This window comes from Mobula birostris, chromosome 20, assembly GCF_030028105.1.
Source record: "Mobula birostris isolate sMobBir1 chromosome 20, sMobBir1.hap1, whole genome shotgun sequence".
In the NCBI taxonomy this organism is placed as follows: domain Eukaryota; kingdom Metazoa; phylum Chordata; class Chondrichthyes; order Myliobatiformes; family Myliobatidae; genus Mobula; species Mobula birostris.
Genome location: NC_092389.1, coordinates 9,227,662 through 9,255,442, shown reverse-complemented (window position 1 = coordinate 9,255,442; position 27,781 = coordinate 9,227,662). Strand labels below are relative to the sequence as shown.

At 40.6% G+C, this 27,781-nt stretch overlaps 2 protein-coding genes across 5 annotated transcripts in view; one reads left to right on the top strand and one right to left on the bottom strand.

The window, feature by feature from the left end:
• The window catches only part of LOC140212773 (coatomer subunit delta-like), a 46,357-nt gene extending 31,196 nt beyond the window's left edge, over positions 1-15,161 (top strand). For all 4 annotated transcript variants that reach the window (XM_072238113.1, XM_072283995.1, XM_072283997.1 and 1 more), the window contains 5 exons: positions 6,735-6,900; positions 10,901-11,048; positions 12,968-13,076; positions 13,426-13,630; positions 14,528-15,161. In XM_072238113.1, coding sequence (XP_072094214.1) covers positions 6,735-6,900; positions 10,901-11,048; positions 12,968-13,076; positions 13,426-13,630; positions 14,528-14,617 — 718 coding nt within the window. In that variant the 3' untranslated portion in view covers positions 14,618-15,161. The remainder of the gene's footprint in view (positions 1-6,734; positions 6,901-10,900; positions 11,049-12,967; positions 13,077-13,425; positions 13,631-14,527) is intronic.
• A 3,549-nt stretch (positions 15,162-18,710) lies between these two features.
• On the bottom strand, positions 18,711-27,045 carry LOC140184915 (interleukin-18-like). Its single transcript, XM_072238114.1, has 4 exons — positions 26,701-27,045; positions 24,689-24,838; positions 21,074-21,231; positions 18,711-19,495 (listed from the first exon to the last, which is right to left on the bottom strand). The coding sequence occupies exons 1-4, from the start codon at positions 26,711-26,713 to the stop codon at positions 19,298-19,300; spliced, it is 519 nt and encodes a 172-aa protein (XP_072094215.1). The 5' UTR covers positions 26,714-27,045; the 3' UTR covers positions 18,711-19,297.
• Positions 27,046-27,781: the final 736 nt, after the last annotated feature.

Sequence of the window (27,781 nt, the reverse complement as noted above, 5' to 3'; positions counted from 1 at the left end):
AGTGGAACTGCAGAAGAGTTTCCCTATCGACAGCTACGAGTAAAGTTATTGCCACCCATGCTTGTTGCCAAGCCAGTGACTGAAGAGCTGTTTCTGGATTCTGCTCGTTCAATAGATAGTGGACATGTCCTTAATGCAGCAACTCCACGAATAAAGCAGGAAGCAGCATAATACATGTTTTTTAAAAAATTTTATCTCAGTACAGTTTTTGACTGAATTCAACGGTGGAAAACCATCCTTAAATTTGCACTTGCTCTTTGATGCCATATAGAAACATAGAAAGCCTACAGCGCAATACAGGCCCTTGGGCCGAACATGTACTTATCTAGGGTTACCCATAGCCCTCTATATTTCTAAGCTCTATGTACCTATCCAGGAGCCTCTTAAAAGACCCTATTGTATCTGCCTCCACCACAGTTGCCAGCAGCCCATTCCACGCACTCACCACTCTCTGCGTTTTTTTTAAAAAACTTACCCCTAACATCCCCTCTGTAACTACTTCCAAGCACCTTAAAACTGTGTCCTCTTGTGTTAGCCATTTCAGACCGGAGGAAAAACCTCTCACTATCCACACGATCAATGCCTTTTTTCATCTTATACAACTCTTATCAGGTCACCTCTCATCCTCCGTCGCTCCAAGGAGAAAAGGCTGAGTTCACTCAACCTATTCTGATCAGGCATGCTCCCCAATTTGGGCAACATCCTTGTAAATCTCCTCTGCACCCTTTCTGTAGTTTCCACATCCTTCCTGTAGTGAGGTGACCAGAACTGAGCACAGTACTCCAAGTGGGGTCTGACCAGGGTCCTGTAACATTACCTCTAGGCTCTTGAACTCAATCCCACAATTGATGAAGGCCAATACACCGTATGCCGCCTTAACCACAGAGTCAACCTGCGCAGCAGCTTTGTGTGTCCTATGGACTTGGAGTCCAAGATCCCTCTGATCCTCCACACAGCCAAGAGTCTTACCATTAATACTATATTCTGCCATTATAATTGACCTACCAAAATGAACCACTTCACACTTACCTGGGTTGAACGCCACCTGCCACTTCTCAGCCCATTTTTGCATCCTATCAATGTCCCGCTGTAACCTCTGACAGCCCTCCAGCTATCCACAACACCCAACCTTTGTGTCATCAGCAAATGTACTAATTTACAAAATGTACTAATTTCATCTCGACCATGAAATTAAGCAACAGATCTGCAGCAGAATTTTCCCATGGGAAGGCTAGTGTAAAACAAAGCTGCATTTATTAATTTTCTCTCTTTGTATTTGCACAGTTTGTAGCCCTTTGTACCCTGTTGCTGTGGTCTTTCATTGATTCTATTATGGTTATTGAATTTATTGAGTATGCCTGCAAGAAAATGAATCTCAGGGTTACAAATGGTGACATGTATATACTTTGATAATTTACTTTGAACTTTGATAATTGCTCTAAAGCTTTTTTCCCTCATACCTTTTGCCCAAGTATTGCTGCTAACCGGCAACAAACTCTCCTTGGGAATGAAGATGGCTTTTGAAGCTGTTGGGCAGCTGTTCATTCCGTGGGATTACTCCAGCAATGATTACACAAACCTCAATGACTGAGTATGCCTTTGAAGTTTGTATTTGTGTGTCCAGAGGCCACAACCCCAAGACATGTGAGAGAATGGGCCTTACATTCTGCAGCGCACAGATTATCTACAAACCTGCACCACACTGTCCTCAATAAAAGCTCATAGACCCTGCTAATCCTGGACTACTTCATTTAATTTGGAAGCTATCCCACAATGAAGGCAGACTTTGCTCAAATTTGTGCTTGTCTTCAATGTGCCAGTTCAGCCTTGGTCAATTTAAGGAAAAGTGTTTTGAAGTCTGAGACCACAGATCTGGTATTAAATTTCTGGTTAACCAGACAGCCCTAATCCCTCTCTAATATACTTGAAATGTGGGCTTCTCTGAGCAGGCAATGTACAAGCAAAATATCGTCAATACCGTTTCTACAAAATCCTCCAAATTCTCTGGAAAGTGAGCCACCTTTGGTGCTTTCTAGGCTAACATCCAAAGCAAGGAAACCTAAGATACCTGTTCATTTTAAGAGGGAGTTCCTGAGAAGATGGTTCTTACCTATTTTGACAGTAAGATAGTAGAATTGGATGTACATTTTTTGGATATCCTAAGTTATGACTTAACTTTTGGTGTTGTGCTGAAAAGGAACCAAGCAGGATGAACTTTATTGCTGTCTCACGAGTGTCAAATACCAGCCACTAAAGTACGTGAGTACAGAAGTATAATTGGTGCTGGGTCCAAGGTTGCAAAGGGATTGATGCAGTGGCTTACATGTGTTATTGACATCAATGATCATAGTCTCAAAGCTGTAAATGCTGTCTAAGTTTCACTACATTCAATGGAAGGAATGTTTTAAAGTCATTAAAGGCTGCCTTAGAATCCCCCTCTGTTATCCTTGTACCTGGTAATTCAGTCTTCAGCAACAGATTTTTGCAGCAATATACAATGTCTATATAAAAAAAAATTTGCCCCCCTTTGAAAGTTGTCATGATTTATTGTTTTACAACACTGAAGCATAGTGGATTTAATTTGGCTTTTCTGATACTGATCAACAGAAAAGACTCGTGTCAAAGTGAAAACAAATTGGTCTAAATTTATTACAATTGTTAAACACAAAATATTGATTGCATAATTACTCCCTTCAAGACAGTATTTAGTCGATGCACCTCTGGCAGCAAGTACAGCCTTGAGTCTGTGTGGATAGGTCGCTATCAGCTTTGCACACCTGGACACCGCAATTTTTCCCCATTCTTCTTTACAAGACTGCTCAAGCTTTGTCAGATTGCATGGGGATCGTGAGTGAACAGCCCTTTTCAAGTCCAGCCACAAATTCTTAATTGGATTGAGGTCTGGATTCTGACTTGGCCACTCCAGGGCATTAACCTTGTTTCTAAGCCATTCCTGTGTAACTTTCGCTTTATGTTTGGGGTCATTGTCTTGCTGGGGAAAAAGGTCTTCTCCCAAGTCGCAGTTCTCTTGCAGACTACATCAGGTTTTCCTCCAGGATTTCCCTGTATTTTGCTGCATTCATTTTACCCTGTGCCTTGACAAGCCTTTCAGGGCCTGCTGCAGTGAAGCATCCCCACAGCATGATGCAGCCACCACCATGCTTCATGGTAAGGATGATGTGCTTTTGATGATGTGTGGTGTTTGGCTTACACCAAACATAGCATTTAGTCTGATGGCCAAAAAGCTCAATTTTGGTTTCATCAGACCATAGAATATCCTATCAGCTGACTTCTGGGTCTCCCACATGCCTTCTAGCAAACTCTAGCTGAGATTTCATGTGAGGTCCTTTTACAACAGTGGCTTTCTCTTTCTCTTTCTCAGCCACTGAAGCTTGTAACTCCTCTGGAGTTGTTATAGGTCTCTTGGTGGTCTCCCTCACTAGTCCCCTTCTTGCACGGTCACTTGTTTTTTGAGGACAGCCTGCTCGAGGCAGATTTACAGCTGTGCCATATTCTTTCCATTTCTTCATGATTGACTTAACTGTACTCCAAGGGATATTCAGTGACTTGAAAGATTTCTTGTATCTATCTCCTGACTTGTGCTTTTCAGCAACCTTTTCATGGAGCTGCTTGGAGTGTTCTTTTGTCTTCCTGATGTAGTTTTTGCCAGGAAACTGACTTACCAGCAGTTGGACCTTCCAGATATCGGTGTATTTTTTTTACTACAATTAATAGAACCACCTTGACTGCATACAGGTGGCCTCCTTTTAACTAATTATGTGAATTCTAAAACCATTGGCTGCACCAGTGATACTTTGGTGTGTCATGTTAAAGGGGGTGAATGCTTAGCAATCAATTATTTTGTGCAGAGAGTCCTCTTCTGTTGATCAGTGTCAAAAAAACCAAATTAAATCATTGTAATTCAATGTTGTAAAACAACAAAACATGAAAACTTCCCTGGGGTAGTGAATACTTTTTAATAGGCACTGTATTAACCAATTTGATTCAAATGAAGTTGGGATATCTAAGGTTTGAAACCATGTACACCCTGGAAGATAAATCTGTGTGAGTCCTCTGCATTTCAATGCCATTTTGACAGTCTTAGCAACTTTGATTACTTCAGCCAGTGTTGTATTGCAAGACCAGTAATCTGTCATGTATTCCAATGTTTTTTGTTGAGCATAAATTCTGCCTGCATGGTTTAAAAGGAGTGAAAAATTGTCTATTAACATGTATTCCTCTAAGCCAAGGGTTCCCAACCTTTATTATGACATTGACCAAAACCATTAAACAAGGGATCTATGGACCCCAGGTTAGGAACCCCTGCACTAAACAAAAACTTCTAATCTATCACTTGCATTTCCTGCTTATGGAATTTTCCAGTGTGGAAATTGGCTGTCAGTGTGAATGTAAGTGCTGAAGTCGAAACTAGAATTGGTCCAATAGCCATTCAAGGTTTAACTGGCCTGTAAATTCATAGGAGATCCTCGACTTTGTCCACCTTGATTATTTTGATCATCCCATCTCTTGATTCTCCTAAAGAATAAGTGATTGTTTTTGGGATATTAAATATTTTTCAGTAACTGACCACCCAGAGTAGTAATGTCAAAAAATGCAGGAGACAAATGACATGTTGAACAGCTTCTATGTCAAGAGGAGCATTCAATATCTCAGGTACCAGAATCTTTGCACCAAGTGGGAAAGAGGAAATAAATTTTCCAGGAACAAGTGATGGAAGGAGGGGTAGAATTAAAGGAATATCTCTGGGATGAGACTAAATGTAGCAGTTGGAAGCAGCATGCTGCTTTTATCTGTGTAATGTGTTCTTAATAAGAAAGCTGTGGGATGTGTGCAGTAGAAAATTTAAAAATTGAATCAAAATGTTGACTGGTAGCTGGTAGGGATAGTCTGTTTCGATACAGGCAAGAGAGGATGGTGTTTATGACAAAAACAAAAGAGTTCAATGAAATCCCGTGTTGTGTGAAGGTTGCAGAATAAACATAATACATAGTAGTAGTAATTATAATTACAAGACAAGCACACAACAGAAGACTGGTGCAAAGATTGTCATGCAAGGAAAAATAAGTTTATGTAATATAGTAAAGGCTGAGCTGTTGGAGAATTATATAATTTAGAAAGCTGCAGCCTATCCAATGGATGATGAGGTGCCACTCATTAAGTTGTATTGAGCCTCTTGTTGCAGTGCAGAAAGTAATGGATGGATCAGAGTCTGATGGAAAATTAAAGTGGTAAGCAACTGGAAGCTTCAAAGTTCAAAGTACATACATGTCACCGGATACAAAACTGAGGTTCATTTTCTTGCAGGCAATCACATTAAATCGCAAGAAACATAATAGATTCCCACTGCTGTCTGTAAGGAGTTCTTCCTATGAATGCATAGGTTTCCTCCCGGTGGTCCGATTTCCTCCCACAGTCCAAAGTGGTAGTAACGGTTGGTAGGTTAATTGGTCATTGTAAATTGTCCTGTAATTAGGCCAGGGTTTTATTGGGGATTGCTGGGTGGCCTGGCTTGAAAGGCCACCAGGGCCTATTCTGCGCTGTATCTCAATAAATAAGATAATGAAAGACTGCACCCAACAGGATGGACAAAGAAGACAACAAACTGCAAATACAAAGAGAAAACATAGAAATAATAAATAAACAATAAATATTGAGAATGTGAGGTGTGTTCTTGCAAGCTATAGTCCATAGGTTGTGGGAACTGTTCAGTGATGTGGTAAGTGAAGTCATCTCCTAGCTCAAGAGTCTGATGAATGAGGGGAATAACTTTCGCTGAGCCTAGTGATATGGGCCCTGAGGCTCCTGTACCACCTCTTGCTGCTGCCATCAGAGGGAAGAGCGCATGACCTGGGTGGTGGAGGTCCTCGATAATGGATGCCGCTTTTCCTGCGACAGCACTCTATGTAGATGTGCTCAGTGGTGGGGAGGGCTTTACCATGATGGACTGAGCCGTATCCACTACTTTGTGTAGGCTTTTCCATTTTAAGGGCATTTGTGTTTCCATACCAGGCTGTGATTGAACCGGTGTATTCTCTTCCACACATCTATACAGTGTGTGGTGGCGAGTATATTCCTTCGGACTGAATGCAGGTGCTACACAAGGCCATTACTCCATCTGTATTGGTTTCTCCATTAATAATGGAGATTATGTTATAAACATTGAAAGTAGTACTCTAGCTTAGAAGAAGTTGATTGCTGTTTCACATGGAAAAATAGTTGGTTCCCTGTACGATAGGAAAGGAAGAGGTGAAAAGACAGCTGTGATTGCTTGTAAGTGCTAGACACAGAGTGGTTGAAGTTGTGAAGGAAGTGATCTTTTTAAAATGCTAGGAAGGAAATGGGTTGGTTGAATCTTTTTGGAGCTGGCAGAAATTGCCAAGGACAACTTGTTGAATGCAGCAGCAGGTGGAGTGGAAGGTGGGAACCAAGTGTGTTCTGCTGTTGTTCTGCCGAAAGCAGAGGTGTGGGAAATGAATGTGCTCAGGGTATCTGTTATTATGATAGAGAAGGAGCCACAATTAAGAAAGAAAATCCATATGAATCTTGGGTCAAGAATTCCAGGATTATGTACCTGTTGTCAATTACATTTAGCTTGTATGTAAAGGTATTACCCCCTATTGCTGCAATTTAGTCTTCTATAATAATAATTAAAGTTACCATCTTAATAATGTAAGATCTTCATAACTGGTGAATTTTTCTTCCAACCTATACAGTGTACATCTGAAGATTGAAGAGAAGATATCATTGGTATGTGGCCGTGATGGTGGTTTGCAAAACATGGAGGTACATGGCATGATTATGCTGAGAGTTACTGATGAAAAGCAAGGAAGAATTCGTCTTCAAGTGGAGAATGATGATAAAAAGGGAATTCAACTGCAGGTAAAAATAATAGTTGTGTGTATGATGCATCTTTTAATCTTTTACAGCTGGATTTGGTGTTCCAGGCTGTTTTACTGTCACATATGATACCTTATGGAGTTAACGGAGTCAGGCAAAGTAGCTGCATTTTTTGTATATCACAATCTTACGTTTGCATAAACAATTTAGCATCAAACTAAAAGGATGACAGACTAAAGTGTAGATACCCTACATTTTAGTCTGGGATAGATTTTCATTTGTTTTAATGGCACAGGAACAGCAAGATAGAGGGAAAGAGCTCCAGAGCTTTTCAGGTGAGGGTATAGTTACTAACAACAGAGTAATTAACATCACTTGGGTCTCCTGACCAAAATTGGAGTGCAGGTAATTCTTAACATTGGAGATTGAGAGGAGTTTGGTTGATATGAAGAGATTAGAAAATTTGCTGGGAGAAATGGTTGGTTCAAGAGCACAGACCTGGTGGGTAGATAGAAGTAGAAATTAGTCAAGTCAAGTTTATTGTCATTTAACCATAACATGTATACCGACAAATGAGACGTTTCTCCGAACCAGGGTGTAAAGCACAGTAGTACATGCACTAACTTATGAAAGTAAGGATAAAATCTACAAATGAATTGCGCAGTAAGCAAACTGAAGTGCATAAATTAAATATTGTAAATAGAGAACAGATTAACCAGTGGCACACTTCAAATGCGATGCGGCAGGGAGTTTAAAAGGCTGATGGCATGAGGGAAGAAACTGTTTCCCACACTGACCTGTAATCTGTCATTCTTGTTTTTATGCATCAGAGTCTCCTACCTGATTTTAGAAAGTCAGAAGAGATTGCTGGGTGAGATCCTTAATAATACTAAGGGCCCTGTGTATGCACTGCTAAATGTCCCTGATGGATGGGACATGCTCCTGTGATCCTCTCAGCTGTTCTTACTGTAGGGACTTCTGGTCTGATGCTCGACTGCTTCCATACCAGATGGAGTTGCAACTTGTCAGGATGCTCTCAATGGTGCTCCTATAAAAATGCAGTTAAGATGGGGGTTTTGTGGGGCTCGCTTGCCTCAGTGGAAGTGGAGACCCTGCTGACTTGTTCAGAGAGGTGATATTAAGGGAGTAGGTGAGGTCATCTGTGATGTGAACTCCCAGGAACTTGGTACACTTAACTCTCTCTACAGAGGAGCCATGTTTGTCTGTATCTTCTTGAAGTCCACAATGCTTTCCTTGGTCTTCTCCACATTCAGACTTAGGTTGCTGATTTCACACCAGTCCGCCAGCTGCTCTGCTTCCTCTCTGTGCTCTGACTCGATATCATTGTAGATGAGGCCAATCACTGTTTTGTCATCCGCAAACTTGATGACATGGTTTGAGTTGAATCCTGTGACACGGTCATGTGTCAGCAGTGTGAACAGCAGCAGACTGAGCACACAGCCTTGGTGAGCACCAGTGCTCAGCGTAATGAGACTAGAGACGTTGCTGTCCACACGGATTGACTGTGGTCTTACTGTTTAGAAGTGCAGCATCTGATTGCAGAGGGAGGTGTTAAGACCCAGCAAGGACAGTTTCCCCACCAGTTTCCGGGGTGTGATGCTGAACTGAAGACTATAAACAGCAGCCTGGCATGTGAGACCCCATTTTCCAGGTGAGACAGGATAGAGTGGAAGGCAGAGGCTAATGCATTGTCAGTGGATCGATACAAGCAATAAAGCCAACTGGAAAGGGCCCAATGTAGCCGGGAGAAAGGTTTTAAATGTGCTCCATGACCAGCCGCTCAAAGCATTTCATAATGGTTGATATTAATGTCACTGGACGATGGTCATTTAGGCAGGTTGCTCTCACCTTCTTTGGCATTGGAATGTTGGTTGCCACCTTGAAAATTGAGGGGACAGTGAACTGTTCCAGAGAGATGTTGAATATATCCGTCAGCAGCTCAGTTAGCTGGGCTGCGCAGTCTTTCAGTCAGATGGAGTGTCTGCTCCCCTGCCTTCCTTGCCAGCACTTTCTTCTGTGCATCAAACTGGGCATAAAAGACATCCAGCCTGTCAGGGAGTGAGGCAGGGTAGACTTATAGTCTGTAATCTTCTGAATTCCCTGCCACCTGCGCCTCGTGTGTCTGGTATCACAGAAGTGGCTGTAAATTCTCTGAGGATGCTCCTGTTTCGCCTTCCTGATGGAGCAGAAAAGCACAGTTCTTGCTTTCCGGAGGTCTGTTGCATCCCCCGATTTTAAGGCAGCATCACGATCCCTCAGCCGTGCACGGACCTTTGCAGTAAGCCATGGCTTCTGATTTGCACTCACCCAGATGTGTTTTGTGATGGTAACATCCTCATTTCACTTCTCTATGTAGCTGGTCACAGAATCGACATGTTCTATGATATTAACGTGGTTGCCATAGTCAGCCTTCCTGAACATTCTCCAGTTTGTGTTTTCAAAGCCGTACTTGGCCCATTTGATCAGTGGTTTGTATGCTGGAATCAATATTACAGATAAATGATCTGAGAGCCCAATGTGGGGCCGAGGAACTGCTTTATATGCACCTGGTATGTTAGTATAAATCAGGTCTGGTGTATTTTCACTCTGGAAGCAAAACCAACATACCGCTGGAATTTTGGCAGGACTATTTTTAGTTTTGCATGGTTAAAGTTACCAGTGACAATGAAGATACCATCAGGGTGTTTGATTTGAAACTCACTGGTGCTGTTGACCTCACGTAGTGCCTCACCGGTGTGCGGGGGCGAGAGCAATATACACAGCTCCCAGCACAACAGCTCAACAGTAATGAACTCCCTCGTTATATAAAACAATCTGCACTTCACAAAAATGAACTCAATCACCGGTGAACAGTGGGATACCACTGCTAAAGCCTTCATACGGCAGTTGCAATTTATGTAAATACAGATGCTACCGCTGTGGGTCTTGCCTGAGATTGCTGGGTTCCTGTCAGCCTGATATGATAAATGCTGAAACTCTCCAGCTGAATGGCCACATCTGGTATTAAGTCCTGAAGCCAAGTTTCAGTGAGAATGAGTGCACAGATGTTCATCATCTCAGTGAGGGCATGGATAGAATTCGAATGACTTCTGAGTTTGTGGCAACAGATTCAAAGTTATGTGTTGATGTTGGACATGATAGTGCAGATAGGTTGTTGAAATTCACTTTCGAGTTAAAAGCACCAAGTTTGTAAACAATTTTGTTTAATGCCAATCAGACCATGGCAAAAAGGATGGAATATGTATCTCGGAAAAGCTCTTTGAAATAACTTGAAGAGTTTGGACTTGATCTTCTAAATTTAGTTACATGGAGAATCTTTTAGTCACATGGGAAATCTTGTCTGGACCATGCCTGACAAGAGGTCTGGCATTTTGCAGCTTGTGTAAGGATGATGAGAAATGGTCTCGTCAATCTTCATGTAGTTGTGTTGATTGAAGGCTTTAGAAGGTGGCGTATTGGTGAAAAATGGAAACCCGAAATTGATAACGCTGGTATTTCCAATGCAAGTGATCTTTCTAGCTACAACTAGGTAGTTAAGAATAGAACCAAGGAGTTCCATTTGGCTGGTCAGTAATGTAACAATGTGGAGGAATACCTGATGAGGCACAGCAGCAGCTATGGGAAGGTGTGGAGGGATATTTTACTTCAGCCAAACTCAAACAATGTCACTAAAATTTTAAAGGTTTTTTTTCCCCCATACTGGTTGAAGAAACACTTTTAGAAATTCAGCTATGGAACTCAAAAGCTTGGAGTGGTGAGCAAAGACTTAAGAAAGAAGTTGGAAGCAAGATGTTTGTAGGGCCGAGGTATTAAATACTTTTTAGAAAAGGGAGATGGCACATCCTTTTAGAAATGGGTTGTGATGTAAAAGTGCAAACATGGCACAAGGCAGTGAATAGACTTCATTTTGTGTCTTTATTCAAAATTATTCTTTGGCTCCTGGTTGAGCTCTCCTTTAGCAGAAACTCAAATTGCATTAAGGTCATGATATTTGATTTTATACTTTTTTTTTTGCATCCAGACTCATCCAAATGTAGATAAAAAGCTTTTCACTACAGAGTCATTGATCGGCTTAAAGAATCCTGAGAAATCGTTCCCTCTGAATAATGATGTGGGCGTCCTGAAGTGGAGATTGCAAACTACTGATGATGCCTTTATTCCCCTTGCTAGTAAGTACTGAAGTTTGAAATAGCAATTAGTGCATGGGGCCTTTCCTATCTGGAAGAAGAAAATGTTCTCAGTCCATAAATGATTATCTTTTTTCCTTTAACTCTAGAATTCCTCTGGTTTCATATTTCTTCCTGCTTGCATCTGAATTTTTAATTAAGCATCTAGTCGTTATTCCTCCTTTCTTGCCACGGTGTCAAACTGTTTGAAAATACCTTGGGGTTTCTGTCCTTACAATGCTATATAAATGCAAGTTATCAGAAGATAAACACTTGTTTTAGGAAGAAGAATTTGAATAGTGTTCCAGTGGTTGATTTTAATTTCAGGTGTTGCCCAGGTTAGGAATGTCCTGATTTATGGAAATCAAACTTTACACAGATACTCTCACGCAATTTTAATAATACATTGCGTTAGTATAGATAAAGGATGACCATAAGACATAGGAGCAGAATTAGACCATTTGGTCCATCGAGTCTGCTCCGCCATTCAATCATGGCTGATTCTTTTGTTTTTTACCCCCTCCTCAGCCCCACTCACTGTAATCTTTGATGCTGTCGCCAATCAAGAACCTATCAATCTCCACTTTAAATACACCCAATGACCTGCTAGCAATGCCTGTGGTAATAAATTCCACAAATTTGCCACCCTCTACCTAAAGAAATTTTTCTGCATCTGTTTTAAATGGATGCCCCTCTATCCTGAGGCTGTGGCCCCTTGTCCTAGACTCCCCCACCATGGGAAACATCCTTTCCACGTCTACTCTGTCTCAGCCTTTCTACATTCAAAAGGTTTCAATGAGATTCCCCCCCACCTCATCCTTCTAAATTTCAGTGAGTACAAGCCCAGAGCCATCAAACATACCTCGTATGATAACCCTGTCATTCCTGGAATCATCCTTGTGGACTTCCTCTGAGCCCTCTCCAGTGCCAGTACATCTTAGGTGAGGAGCCCAAAACTGTTTCCAGGTGAGGCCTCATCAGTGCCTTTATAAAGCCTTAGCATCACATCCCTGCTTTATTCTGGACCTCTTGAAATGAATGCTAACATTGCATTTCCCTTCCTCACCACCTACTCAAGCTGCAGGTTAACCTTTTAGGGTGTTCTGCACAAAGTTCCTTTGCATCTCAGATTTTTGTATTTTCTCCCTATTCACAAAATAGTCTGCATATTTCTTCAACCGGGATGTTTCTGGTTTAGGGAGAAATAAGCTTATGGACAATTCCCAGGAACAAACCCTTTGTGTAACCTGGAGAAGGCCCTGTCTGGTGATGCTACTAAAACCTGGGAACCTTTCCTTCAGTATCTGACACAAAACTGTGATAATAAATAAATCCATCAATGAGTATTAAGTGTATTCTTAAATGTTAATGGTATCAGAGTTTTGAAAGAAAAAGATCCCTAAATACATTAATTAAAACAATAGGCGATGAGACATTCACTTGCAGATCCAGAATTCACCAAATTTCTTGACTGACTTCATGAATGTGACCTACATTCTCCATCCAAGAATTCAATTTTAATTGTGCATGTAGCTGTCTAAGTCATACTTGAAATCCATCTGCCCTTTTTACTGTTTCTGGTCTTCTTTAAATATCACTTTGGCTCTAATTTTATTTTTGTCACTTAATTAAGCATGATCTCCAAAACAGAAAGATATCCCAAATTAATCACCTATCAATTTGTAAGCAGAACTATAGGTTGTGAAGTCTGCACTTGGGATTTAATCAACACTGGTTTCCTGGTTATTGATTAAAGATCCACTTTCAATGGAGGTGATTGGATTCAACTACTATAAAGGTTTTGTTGGTTGATTGGTTATTCAGTAAAGAATTCATTGATCTAATAGTTTAGGCAACTTCTGTTCAAACTTGGGGTATTTCCATTATTTTCAAGCTATTTTCATTACTTTTTTCTAAATTAGTTAACTGTTGGCCTTCTGAGAGTGCTACCGGCTGTGATGTAAATATTGAGTACGAGTTACAGGAGAGCAATCTGGAACTAAATGATGTTGTTATCGCCATCCCTCTTCCGTAAGTGGTTTTCCAACTGCAAAAGTTTATTCCTTGTTTCTTCTGCTTATTCCCTTAACTTTATTTTCACCAGTTAATGTGTTTTATTCAGCTTTATGAAATTTTAGAAGTGAAAATATTTTGTTATGTCTACTGAGCTTCAAGCCAGTCAGAGAGCTGATGATTGTGCAGTTTGGTGCCTTGCTGTTTAAAATCTACAAGTACTCAGCAGGAACTATGTCTTATTTAAATTATTTTGTAAAACATTGAGGTGACAGTGAAGGTATCCCTGACATTGAGGCAACTGTATACATGTAATAATTGTTTCTCTAGTACTACTGCATTCAAAGTTTACTTCTGTTGTCCTTAGGGCTGGTCCTGGGACTCTATTAATTAGTGAACTGGAAGGCGAGTATCGCCATGACAACCGGAAAAACTTGCTTGAGTGGTGCCTGCCAGTCATAGATGCCAAAAACAAATCTGGTAGCATGGAGTTCAGTTTTCCAGGACACCCCAATGATTTCTTTCCAATCCACGTGTCATTTGTGTCCAAAAAGAACTACTGCAATATACAGGTATGAATTCTGATTAAAATGCCTTACCAATTCAGGAAGGTTTCAAGTATACCTTGAATAGGATAGAAATTGGGTGGAATTTGTGCTGAAGGAGTTGTTAGGATTCATTTGGGTTTAGTAGAGAAGCTGTTGGGTTTGCAGCAATTTCCCAAGACTCAACATGTATTTATCAACGACATGTAAAGTTAACACTACTATACACTTTGAATTTCTTACACATGGTTAAGTTTGTTCAACCAACAGCCCAGACATTTGGGCTCATAACACAGAGAAGCAATTTCAAACCTCACCATAGTAGTTGGGGAGTTTAAATTTCTTTATATTATTTTGGTGATCATGATTATTGCTAAACTCCATCTGGTTTGTTAACTTTATAGTGAAAGAAGTTAAGCATCCTTGTCCAGTCACCCATCATGGCTCTTAACAGTAATATGATGGGCTCAAATACAGTCTGACCCAGAACATGGAAAAGGCAATAAATGCTGTCCGTGCCATGACACTTGCATCCTACACAGCTAATTTTTAGGAAGCATCAAATTAAACCTCATGCTGCTGCTACTACTATAACAGCATGAGCTTAAAACAAAGATTCAGTGTTGCAAGTTTAACATTCGTGTCTTTCAGTGGAATGAGGTACAAATTGAATTCCCCCAATAAAAAAATTACTTGAAATTAAAACTTGGTCTTTTCTCTTGGTGTCACTAACCAGTGGTTCCGTTTTGTTTATGGATATGTGATTGCCCTTACCACCTGTATTGAGATTTGCTGCTTAGACGCAAGTTAAAGCCGTAGCTGAAATCAACAGAAACCATCTGATGGGCATGTGATTATCTACTGTGTTTTTTGGTGAAAAGTGGGTTAATGTTGGAAATGAAAGCTTATCCTCTTCATCCACAGGTGAGCGGAGTAAATCATGTTGACAGCAACAGTCCAGTGAGGTTCTCTCTGGAAACCATGTTTTTGGTTGACAGATATGAAATACTGTAAAATCAACACTCAAGAAATATCCAGAGTTCCCAAGAGCAGGTATCACTGAGCTGCATACAAGAACAGAGACCATAAACTTCAAAAGTAAAATTGCACAGTGTATAGGGGGAAGTTTCTAAATGCTTAAAGAGCAATGTGGTTTATTATCTATTGTCCAAACATGCTGACTATTCTCAGATCACAAAAGGAGTTTGATATTAATACTTTAATTAACCAAGTAAATGTGATTTTGTTTTGGAAGGAGGGGGTGGGAGGAATGACATTTGGTAGCATTTGCAGCATCTTGTATGTCAACCACAGCACCCCTTATTCCCTATTGTATTGCCTCATTGGCTGTAATTATCATTTTAGGCCTATTTTTGTTGAGTTAGTATTAAGGTGAAGTGATTTTTTTCCTTTTCTTTTGTTCCTTGATTTGGATGAAAACATGATCAAAACAAATTTTGTAACCCTGTAAAGTGTATTGAGGGAATATGACAACATTCCAATGTAAAAAGACTTAAAAATGTAATCTTTAAGATGATTAAAAGTATATTGTAAAACAGTGTGATGTTGCTTTGTTTCTCTGTGGACACAGGGCGCGTCATAACTACAACACTGAAATCTACACCTAGAAGGCGTAGGGAAGGATGAATAAGTGTAGTGCACCTGATAATTTCCCCTAAACTGTGGTGCAACACGTGGTAGGGTTGAATTGGATGTGGTCTGGTCATTGTTATGACAGCCAGGGAGTTTAAATTCTTACTACTTTTTACTCCAGAATTATGAAACTACCAGACATAAAGAACATAAGAAATAGGAGCAGGAGTAGACCATCTGGCCTGTCGAGCCTGCTCTGCCATTCAATAAGATCATGACTGATCTGACCATCTCCACCTACCTGCCTCTTCCCCATAACCCTTAATTCCACTACCATGCAAAAATCTATTCAACCTTATCTTGAATAAATTTACTGAGGTAGCCTCTACTGCTTCATTGGGCAGAAAATTCCACAGATTCACCACTCTTTGGGAAAAGCAGTTCCTCACCTCCGTCCTAAATTTATTTCCCTGAATCTTGAGGTTATGTCCCCTAGTTCTAGTCTCACCAACCAGTGGAAACAGCTTTTCTGCCTCTATCTTATCTATCCCTTTCATAATTTTATGTTTCTATAAGATCTCCTCTCATTCTTCTGAATTCCACCGAGTGTAGTCCCAGGCGACTCAATTTCTCCTCATAGTCTAACCCCCTCATATCTGGAATCAACCTGGTGAACTTCCTCTCCACTGCCTTCAAAGCCAGTATATCCTTAAGTAAGGAGACCAGAACTGCATGCAGTACTCCGGGTGCGGCATCACTGGTATCTTATACAGTTGCAGCATAACCTCCCTGCTCTTAAATTCAATCCCTCTGGCAATGATAGCCTGCTGCGCCTGCAAACCAACCTTTTGCAATTCATGCACAACCACTCCCAAGTCCTTCTGCACAGCAGCATGCTGCAATCTTTTACCATTTAAATAATAATCTTATCTTCCATTTTTTCTTCCAAAGTGTACTCCATGTGCCAGGCCTTTGCCCATTCACTTAACCTATCTATATCTCTGCAGACTCTTTGTATCCTCTGCACAATTTGCTTTTCCACTCAATTTAGTGTCATCAGCAAACTTAGATTCACTACACTCGGCCCTCTCTTCCAGATTGTTAATGTATATTGTGAACAGTTGCGGACCCAGCACCGACCCCTGTGGCACACCGCTCACCACTGATTGTCAACCAGAGAAACACCCATGTATCCCAACTCTCTGCTTTCTATTGGTTAACTAATTCTCTATCCATGCTAATACATCACCCCCAACTCTATGCATCCTTATGGCTAAGTCTTTTATGTGATTCCTTATCGAACATCTTCTGGAAAGCCAAGTAAATAACTTCCATTTGTTTCCCTCTGTTGACTGCGCTTGTTTTATCCTCAAAGAACCCTAGTAAGTTTGTCAAACAGGACCTGCCTTTGCTGAATCCATGCTGCGTCTGCCTGATTTATCCATTTCTTTCCAGATGCCTCACTATTTCTTCTCTAATGAAAGCTTCAAGCATTTTCCCCAAATGCAGATGTTAAACTAACTGGCCTATAGTTACCTGCCATTTGCCTACATCCCTTTTTGAACAGTGGTGTGACATTTGTCTCCTTCCAATCTGCCGGGACTTGCCCAGAGCCCAGGGAATTTTGATAAATTATCACCAAAGCCTCATTTCTTTCGGTACCTTGGGATGCATTCCATCAGGACCAGGGGACTTGTCTATCTTTAGGCCCACAAGTTTGCTCAGCACTACCCCTTTAGTAATAGCTATTGTATCGAGGCCTTCACCTCCCATCGCATCTATATCACTTCTCTTCAGCATATTAGATGTGCCCTCCACCGTGAAAACCGACCTTAAAATAGCTAGTCAAAGCTTTGGCCATTTCCTCATTACCCAATATCAATTCCCCCTTCTCGTCCACCAAGGGACCTACATTCACTTTGGCCACCCTTTTCCACTTCATATAATTATAAAAGCTTTTACTCTCCCTTTTTATATTTTGTGCTGGTCTATTTTCATAAATCTTATCTTCCCTTTATTGCTTGCTTAGTTATCTTTGTTGCTCTTTAAAGTTTTCCCAATCTTCCAGTTTCCCACTACTCTTAGTGACTTTGTACGCATGAGCTTTTAGCTTGGTGCCGCCTTTTATTTCCATGGCTGTCTCTCCCCATGTCTTTGCTGAATGACCTTGCTTTTAACTGGACAGGTGAATACCATCTACTGGTTCACTTTAGAGATGGAAATCCCTAGTTGGATAACTGTGACTCAATATTCACAATGCTATGATTGGCTGCTAATCAGCCTCAGAAGCCATTCAGCTAAAAAGGGGTTGCTAATAGATGTTAAATTGCTATTCCTTATAGCATTAATAACCAACTTAAACAATTATTTCTTGTCTGGAGCAATTCCAATTGTCCTGAAAAGTGGTAGACTACTAACCTGCAAGAAGTATGGGGAGAAAAACTGAGGGAGTTTGGGGGTGCAATCTTAAGTGCTTCTCTCCCATCTTGTACTGGAAGTGGGCTTCTTGAATATCCTCTCAACAACCCTAAGCAAACAATTAGTGGATGAGCAGTGATTTGTGCGGGGAATGGGTAGGGGTGTGGAGAGAACTAAAGGACTGAGATCTTACGGTAAGGCAAGATGAAAAAAAAATCGGAAGTATCTGTCCAAAAAAAAAGACTGGTTGATTCATAGATTAGCTTCCCCTCATTTCATCCTTCTGTTAAACTAGGTCTGGTAAAACCTTTCCATAATGTTTAGGTAATTACATTGCATTGAATCAGTATTTTGTCAGCAGGTCAAAATCCAGTTGTTTTTTTTTTAACATTTATTACTGTTAATCTTGATACGGAAATATAGCCCAGAATTGGGAACTTAATTCAGTAGCTCCCACTTCCTAATCATCTCGTCTTCATTTGCTTTCCCTTGTCTTTTGTGCATGTTTAGACTCAACATGAAAGTTTGAAGGATTTAATTGTGTTTTAATTTAAACTTGGGGAATTTGATAGCAGCATTTTGCAAGTCAGCCTTTTGTGACTATAAAGTACTGTTAATGAGCATAAGTGGAAGCTTGTTAGATGTAAGCCGTCACTCAAGTTTCAAAGCAGCACACAAAATGCCAGAGGAACTCAGCAAGTCAGGCAGCATCTATGGAAATGAATAAACAGTTGATGTTTTGGGCCAAGACTCCTTCCAAAAGTTTCAAAATTAAAATGTATTTAATTGTTTAGGAAGTTGGCGGCCTGAAGCTTCATTCTGTCAATATTTTGAGCAGCTAACATCCTGGATGGACTGCCCCCATGGCCCCAACTACTGCAGATCATGGCAGAGGAAAGAAATCTCTGTTCTGTGCATGAAAGTGAGTTTATATAGTCAAACACTGCCACCATATTATAAAGGGCAGTTGAAAAGCACATTCCTCACATGTCTGATTTGCTGTTCCCGGCATTCTTCATTACAGAGATTGACACAAAACAAGTTTTCACATATTCACATTTGCTAAAAATGTGTGAAGATATAATATACAGGCTAATTACAATAAATAATTATAAATTTATTGGTTTGCATTAGCACTCCCAGTGCAGCACTTCAGTAGTGTTGCTCTGTTAAAAAAGTTTTTTTTAATCATGTGAACAGAACTACATGCTGGATATGTGATTTTTAACTAGTGTTACAAAACATTCCAGCGTAACCATCCTGAGGGAGGGGGTACTCATACGGGAACAATCAACCTCATTGTCCCAGTCTACAACTTTTATGGTGCTGGCATCCAAAGGTGCTTCTTTTTCTTCACTCGATGTTCTCCTTCTTAGATGTTCCCTTGCCTCATTGTGACTCCCTAACACTCTTAGAATTAATCTAATTGATTTGCGATTTGACATTTAAATTAGTTGAGTAGTAATTTCTTAGCTTATCATTTCCAACATTTTGAATGGTGTTAATACCGAAGCATATCGGGGATCACTTCTAAGCCCTGATGTAAAAATGATTTTAGCAGCGTGGGATCGGGATTATCAATGTTGACAAGTTATCAGTAAACTTAATATGTTATTTGAAAGTGTTAATATCAGCAATATCATAAATGGTTGATTGCACAAGCAAGTGGAAGAATCTTATACTTTATTCTAAGGAGACAGCTATTGTTTCATCATCCCTTGCCTGAACTTCCTTCAAAGTGAAAGTGCCATCTTGCTCAGTGCCCAAGAACCAGCCACGTGCCCATGCAGATTCGAATTTGTAATGGATATCATCAAAGACCTGCTGGAAAAAGATTAAGTTCTTCATATTCTCTTGCAGCCTGATTGGAGCACGACCTTCCTAAAATTAAAAGAATTTTTGTTTAGAGTCTCATTGCACAACAAATTGCTTCCTTGTCCTGAGTGCTTATTAGTTAAGGTTATATACACATACTGTGATTTTTGTTAGAACTATATTCTGACCTTGGCATCTTTAAGTAATGCATCTAGGACTTGGTGAATCATAGAATCAAGCCCATCCGTGTGACAATTCTAATCAGCCAATCGGGTGGCAGCAACACTATACATAAAACCATGCAGACCTGTTCAGCTGTTGTTCAGACCAAACATCAAATGGAGAAGAAATGTGTTCTAAGTGACTTTGACTGAGTAATGATTGCTGGTGCCATATGAGGTGGTTTGAGTATCTCAAACTGTTGAACTCCTGGGATTTTCACATCCAACAGTCTCTAGCGTTTACAGAGAAAGGGGTGGGGGTGGGGGGGAAATCCAGCGAGTGGTAGTTCTGTGGTCAAAAATGCTTTGTTAATGAGTGAGGTCAGAGGAGAATGAATGGCCAGATGGGTTCAAGCTTACAGGAAGGTAACTAACTGAAATGACTATGCATTCCAACAGTGGTGTGCTGAAGAGCATCTGTGAACACACAACATGTTGAACCTTGAAGTGAATGAGCTCATCGGGTTCCACTTCTGTCAGCCAAGAACAAGAAACTGAGGCTAGAATAGGTATAGGCTGAACAAAACTGGACAGGTGAAGATTGGAAAAACATTACTTGGTCTGACGAATCTTAATTGAGAATAATGTTTCACATCCTACCACTAACTGAATCTATCTGCATATTTCTTAAAAATGTTTATAGATTTTTTTTTCCTGGTTTGAATTATAACCACATCTTACACTATCTAAACTCTAAGCAGCCCATCATAAAGTCTATTGCAAGAGTTACTTAACATCTTGGATAATATTTTCTTGAAATAGGCCCAATCTATTTTTTAATTTAAGGTTATTTCAAATTGCTGTTTTCCACATCCAATAATATGCAAAGTAGTTACATTTCCAACTCTGCAGTAGTAGACTAAATCACTGATGTTTGGGCTTACATGATGGATGTAGAAGCTGTAGCTTAGAAATATCTTCGTCAGTAGGGACTTTGGATGAGTGCTATTCAGTCGTGTAACCACCTTCAGTTTGAGACTTCTAATTCTATACGCTCGTGTAATTTTTCCCCACTATTAGCTCTGTAAATAGTGGGGAGGAGGAATTTCTTTAGCTATAGGGTGGAGAATATCTGGAGTTCATTGCTGCAGATGGCCGTGGAGGCCAAATCATTGACTATATTTAAGGCAAAGGTTAAGGTCTTGATTAGTAAGGGTGTCAAAGGTTACGGGAGAAGGCAGGAGAATGGGATTGAGAGATAATAAGTAGGCTATGCTAGACTAGGTGGAGCAGACTCAATAGGTCAAATGGCCTAATTCTGCTCCTCTGTCTTATGGTCCTATGCAGCTCCCTAGACATTAAGCCCTTAAACACTGTAAATATCTACTCTTCTGTTATTTTTTAACTCTGATAACATTTAGTTTGTGACACCCATGGTCATCTCATTGTATGAGGTCTGTTAACTAAATACAGTTTTTTTTACCTTAAACTTCAAGACTTTCCTGTTTCCTTCTTCAGTACAGTACATGTGATACACCAATCCATTGACTGTAATCTCGAACACAATTGGGATGCCTTCTGGTGTTTGGATATTCAACAGTTTTTTGTAGGACACCAGACAAAAATTTACGCCATCGCGATCTGTTTTTTTAAAAAAAATCAGTTACAACAGCTGTTAAAATTATGTTCAGAGACTGCTTGAAATCAAATTAGCAGGAGTTGTGCTGGAGGCAGCCCACAACTTACCAACTCTAAACCTAATGATACATCTTTGGAATGTGGGAGGAATCCAGAGCACCTGGAGGAAACCTTCATGGTCAAGAGGAGAGCATACAAACTCCTTATAGAAAGCAGCGGGAACTGAACCCCAATCAGTAATTGCTGGCACTGTAAACAGCCACACCACTGTGCCACCTTCTAAAAATATGGAACGCTTCACAAATTTGTGTGTCATCCTAAGTTTATTGTCCCATGCACAAGTACATGTATATACAGCTTCAGTGAAAACATTCACTGAAACAACTCTCAGAGCACTTGTTGACGTGGTAAAATCCTTAGAGAGTTATATAATACAATGGACACACTTACAAAGAAAGTTATAAATGTTTGGGGTTCTCCACTAGTGAAGTCCGCAGGTGTCCAATCACTGAAATTTTGAATTCTGAGAGAATCAAGAGATGTGGGAAATGTAGAGTTTTTGATCAATTTTAACACTGGTAATGGTTATGGATGAGGAGGGGTGTAGAGTGCAGAGAATAAACAGTATCAAAAATAAAAATTATATTCAAGGCAGAAGGCAGACTGAGTGATAGCATGTCATTGTCATTGGTTTTCCCAAGAGAAGTCCTGTGCAGGTATAGAGACTGCCAGTATAGGATTCTCCATCTTAAAACTTGTCACAAATCCATTTGGTCTTGAAGTAAAAATCCTAACATAATCAAATTGGAAACCATACCTGGCACACTGATCACATGAAGCTACACAACTTATCAAGCAGTATGAAACTTAATCCTTTCCACCCTCTGCAATGCTGCTCTGCTAAAGGGAAGTACTTTCCCAACCCTAGAGTGATTTGCATTTGTTGTTCCTGCTGTACTCCAGTGGGAAGTTGTGAAGCTATCTGTAACATTGTTGACAATGAATCCCAGGATGCCGAGAACTGACTACTAGTCCATTCAGAAATATTATAAGACATCCCTTTCTGTGAGATGGGTGAAAACCTGTGATATAGTCTTTGACTTCTACAGTATAGAAATAGGCCTATCGGCCTACCATGCCTTCGCTGACCTTTTTACCCATCTACACTAATCCCATTATCCCACATTAAGACTATATCCTTCTAAGCCTTGCCTATTTTAGTATATGTCTGAACGCCTTTCAAGTAGAAATTGGATTTGACTCCACCACCTCCTCCATTCCAGAGATTAACTGCTCTCTGTCTAAAATCCTTTCCCTCAGATCCCCTTTAAAACTCCTTTTTCTCATCTTAAACCTATAAGAGCAGACCCTAGGCCCAAAGTGTTGTCTGTTCATTTTCCTCCACAGATGCTGCCTGACTGACTGAGTGCCTCCACAATTTCCAGCATCTGCAGTCTCTCTTGTGTCTCAGTTAAATTTATGTTCTCTTGTTTTTGCTACCCTTTATTACGTGGGGAAAAGAGGTTTGGACTATATACCCCATCCATGCCTCACATTTAATTATATACTTCAATCATATCACCCATCAATTGTCTTGGGAAAACAAACCCAATTTATCTAATCTCTCCCCATAACTTAAGTTCTTCAGTTCAGCTAATATTGTAAAGAATTTCCTCTGCATTCTCACTAGTGAAACCACATCGCGTGACAAGCAGAAGTACATAGGGTACTTAGAGTGCTGCCTAACAGTTCTGTAAAATTGCAACTTAACCTCCCCAGTCTTGTATTCTATGTCCTGACCTATGAGAAGAATGCCCTATACTTTGTTCATCACCCTTTATATTGGCTTGTTTAGTAATCCGTGCACTTGGAGCTCTGGGGCAGGAATGTCAGGTCATCAAGTTAGAAAAAAAATTCACGGGGTTTGAAGAGGTAATGGAGATAAGAGAAGATAAAGCAAAACGAATGGAATTGAAATCAATGAAGGGTTATTTTGCTCTTTTGGTTGGTCACTGACAGTTATCTGGAAGACAGGACGAGCAGCCACACAAAAAGCAGGAGGAACTCAGCAGGCCAGGCAGCATCTATGGAAAAGAGTACAGTCAACTTTTCGGGCCGAGACCTTTCAGCAGGACCCAACCCTAATGCATCCAGTCCTGATGAAGGGTCTCAGGCTGAAATGTACTCTTTTCCATAGATGCTGCCTGGCCTGTTGAGCTCCCCCAGCATTTTGTGTGTGTTGCTTGGATTACCAGCATCTGCAGATTTTCTCTTGTTTGTGATAGGACAAGCAGCTAGGGAGTATTTGCAACCTGTCAGACACTCTGTGACAAGAAACACTTGGCAGATTATAAATCTCAGATAAACATTCTGAGAATTTAAGAAACAAATGGTTAAAATAATTGTAGGATAGCACTGTTTGAAGGTATTATGGAAACACATGCACATGCATATAAGGACTAGAATTAAGACAATAAATAACCAAGCATTGTTTGGGAGGTCTGTGAAGAAGTGTATGAAATGTTACCTTATGAGAACACCAACAGCAGTGCCTTTGGAGGACAACCATTGCACAAGACAACTCTGAGTCAGGGGCACAGAAAAGAACTCGCTGAGATCAAATTCAGACCAGGTTCAAAAGTGGGTAACAGAATACAGACTGTGTTTTGAAAGGTGAGAAACTTAAGAGTTGCACAAGTAACTAAAACATTTGTAAAGCTAAAGAGTTAAGTGATTGTTTTAAATGACATGATAAACATTTGAGTTGTATGAATCAATTATTATCAATAAAGAATTATGTGACAAAGTCATTGTGTGATGTGATTTTATTTAATTGGCAACACAATCTAAACAAAGAACATTTGAGAAGTGTTCTTATACCACCAGATGTGATCTGGAAGTCCTTGCCTGAACGAAATAACTTCCAAAATGGAATTTGATAAATGGTAGATTTTTTTAAATTTTGGGTGACATCAGGAAAGAAAGGTGAAGTTGGACTAATGAGATAGAGTTTTCCAATATTCTCTATAAACTGTAAATTTTTGAGATGCATAGATAAACAAGTTACTATCTTGTTCCCAGCACCTAAATGTCTAGTACTAAAGGATATGCATGTATTTAAGGTGGTGGAATTCAAAGGAGATGTGTGGGGAAAGTATTTTAAGCAGAGACTGGTGGGTGCCTGGAATTTGCTGCTGGGGGAGAGGGAATGTTGGTCCCTCTCCCCCAGCAGCAAACAGAGGTTTTTGAGAGGTTCTTAGCTACACACATGAATATGCAGGGATGGAAAGAAAAAGACCACGAACAAACGGAATGGATGGGATGTTTAAAGTGTTGCACTATGTCTTATATTCTAACCAGATGGCACTGATAGAACATCCAAAAAAGGCTTCCCTCTGCTTCATTCTACAGAGCAAATTCATGTTCAACTGGTTTAAGTATATTAAATAAGTATACTAACCTGTTTCTGATTGAGGAGATGGATAACTATGAAAGTACGCCACAGGTTCTGGCCTCCCATGGCTATCAACCTTGAGAATCTCACCATTTTTATTTTTGATAATTATGAAACGTTTAATTGTAGTATATATTTTGAAGCAAACAGGCGGACCTATTAAGAAAAAACAAAACAATGACAAGACCTGCATTAATTATGGTCAGAAACAGTGAAACATGACCTTAACTGCATGAGTCAGAAAGTTCCTATCAACAAGTAGGGCTTCTAGGCCATTTCCTCCTCTTGCATCAGGTACAGGGTATAGAAGCTTTAGGTCCCACATTAATAAGTTCAGATATAAGTATTAACCTACAACCATCAGGCTCCTGAACTAGCATAGATAACTTCACTCACCTCAACACTGAACTGATTCTCTAACCTACAGTCTAACTTTCAAGAACTCTTTACAACTCATGTTCTCAGTTTTATTTATTTGCACAGTTTGTCGTCTTTTGCACTTTGGTGTTTGTCAGTCTTAGTTTATGCACAGTTCTTCACAGTTCTTCCTACTTTTTTTTTCCTACAATGCCTGCATGAAAATGGATCTCCAAGAAAATGGAAAATGGAGTGTGGTATATGTGCCATAAGGCAAGGGGTGGGGTCCTTTGGGAGGGGATGCAAAGATGGTAAGGGACATGGGGCAGGGGTCATGGGAGTCGAGGGGAAGTGATGGGGAGGGGGCAATTGAGGGGAAGAGGTCTGTGGGAGGGCAGAGGAGTGTCAGTGGAAGGGGAGTGAACAAGGAGGTAAGAGGAGGATAAGTGAGGGGGAGGTGAAGGGTCAACTGGAGTGGGGTTAAGGGGTACCAGTGTCTGGGAGGGAGCAGTAAGAGGAGTGGTGATGAGAAGTTTATGGGAATGAAAGGGTTGGGACGATGGGAGGGAGCTCTGTGGGAGTGGCTGGGGTACTCTGATTTTGTGGGTAGGAGAGTTAGAAGGGCACGGGATTGAAGGGGAAGGGCTGAGGGAAGGAAGTCTGGGGAACGAGTCCACGGGAGTGAGCTGTGGGAGCATCTACTGGAGGATGATAACCATAGAGGAAAGCGGGGTGGAGATGTTTCATCAGTCATTAGGCGCGGAGGGGGAATGATTTAGACGTAGGATAGATTCTTTCTAAGACGGTTGAATATTGATTACTGACCGCAGTCTCGAAAATTCCCGCACACAATGTATAGTTTATTATTCCAAATTTTGCATGAAAGAAAAGATGGCGGGTTATAATTTATCGCATCTACAATTCACGCTCATCTGCCAGGCGACTGCAGGCTCAAAACGCAGTTTCCTTTTTAAAAATCCAGTTTGATTACTTAAAATTATTTTGATAACTTTGTAACAGGTTATAGCGCTTTCTGCTGTGACAACGTCAGGCACCCTTTGCTGTTTTTCTGCTCAGTATTCAGGGAATGGAAAGTTATTGTTTTAACACTTTACAAACACGATTTTTTCAAGTTGCCTAACCTAAGTAAATCCTTGGCTAAAAACAGTGGATTAAAGAGTGGAGAGGATACTCGTTCAGGCTGACATCGGGGAGAGTTAAACGTAAGCAAATGGAGAGAAACAGACAAAACTACAGAAGGGAGGAAAACAATTCAAAAAAGGTAAACTGAGTTCTGGATACAAAAGGGGTTGGCGAATAAACAAAGGGAGAAGCAGAGAGGTAGATATAGAGATTGCCGCGGAGGGAGAACGGCACGTGGAGGACAAGTAGGGAGAGAGACGTGCACAGACCGCGAAGAACGGCAGGGCATTTCGAGCCGAAGACGTGAACGGAACCATAAAAAAAACTTTCCTCTGTCGGTTTGCGGCTCTTTTCGACTTGCTGTGGATTTTTGCGCTTCGGCAGGATTTTTAACATAAACAGTGGTTGTTTCCTTGCTTGAGCATTTTGCTATCCGGCAATGGCAACGCCTTCCTTCAAACTGTTATTTTAATGATGAAAGAAATACTTAAAGAAACTAATAAAGTCAAGAAACTCACCTCTGCAGGACATCGTTGCTGCACCTGTTCTGACGCGAGTCAATACTGACGCTTTGAAACGTGCCGGAATGGTTTTGAAAGACTCCTCAGTGTTTAGTTCTCCTTTTTAATACTATTGGTAATCATCTGATTCATCGCCAAGAGGGCATTTCTCTCGCTGAGGTGATTTCTCTTAGGCGGGGCTTTGTTCTGTACGACAAACTCGGGGGAAACAATTCATATAGGAAGTTACAAATTGGAGCTTTATCTCATATTTATTCCTATAACACATTTACATCAAATCAATCCCTCCCCCAAAGTGTTCCCATCTATTCATCATCCCCCCTTCATCTGGCTCTAATGACTAATCTTTAGACTAATCATTGTCTAATGACTTCTAACCATCCCCCCCTGTACTGCCATACCCTGGCAAGCTTCCCTGTGTCTCAGAGCTGAAACGTCAGCAAATACCTTTTGCTTCCACAGATCGTGCTTGATAAACTGAGTTCTTCCAACGCTCTGTTTTTGTTGGAAGCAGGGAAAGGCTGGTTGTAAAATTCACTGATGACACAGATAGGTAGGAGATTAAGTCGGAAAAGGACATACGGAGGCTACTATCAGGACAGAGTAGTGTAAAAATGCAAGTCATTACATCCATTAATTCAAACTGTATCCTACAAAATTCTCGCACGTATCTGACAAGTATTAGTGTTTTTCAGAATGACAAGGACTGCCTAAATAACAGTTGTTATACGATGGAAGAGTAGAATATCAGCTTACAGAGCAAGACCACTTAAAGATATACAGTTTGCAACTGACATGACCATCAGAGATCCTGGTATGCAGTGTCCAAAGTTCGGAGCACATCCAAATCCTAGCCTAGATGAATCAGCTTACAGGAGGGAGTTTTGAAAGCTTGACTGAGTGGTGTAATAACAACCTGTCACTCAGTGTCAACAAGACCAAGGAACTGACGGTAGATTTGAGGAGGTGGAAACCAGAGGTCCATGAGCCAGTAATCATCAGCGGTGGAGAGGGTCAGTAACTTTAAATTCCTGGGTGTTACTATCTCAGAGGAACTGTCCTGGACCCATCATATAAA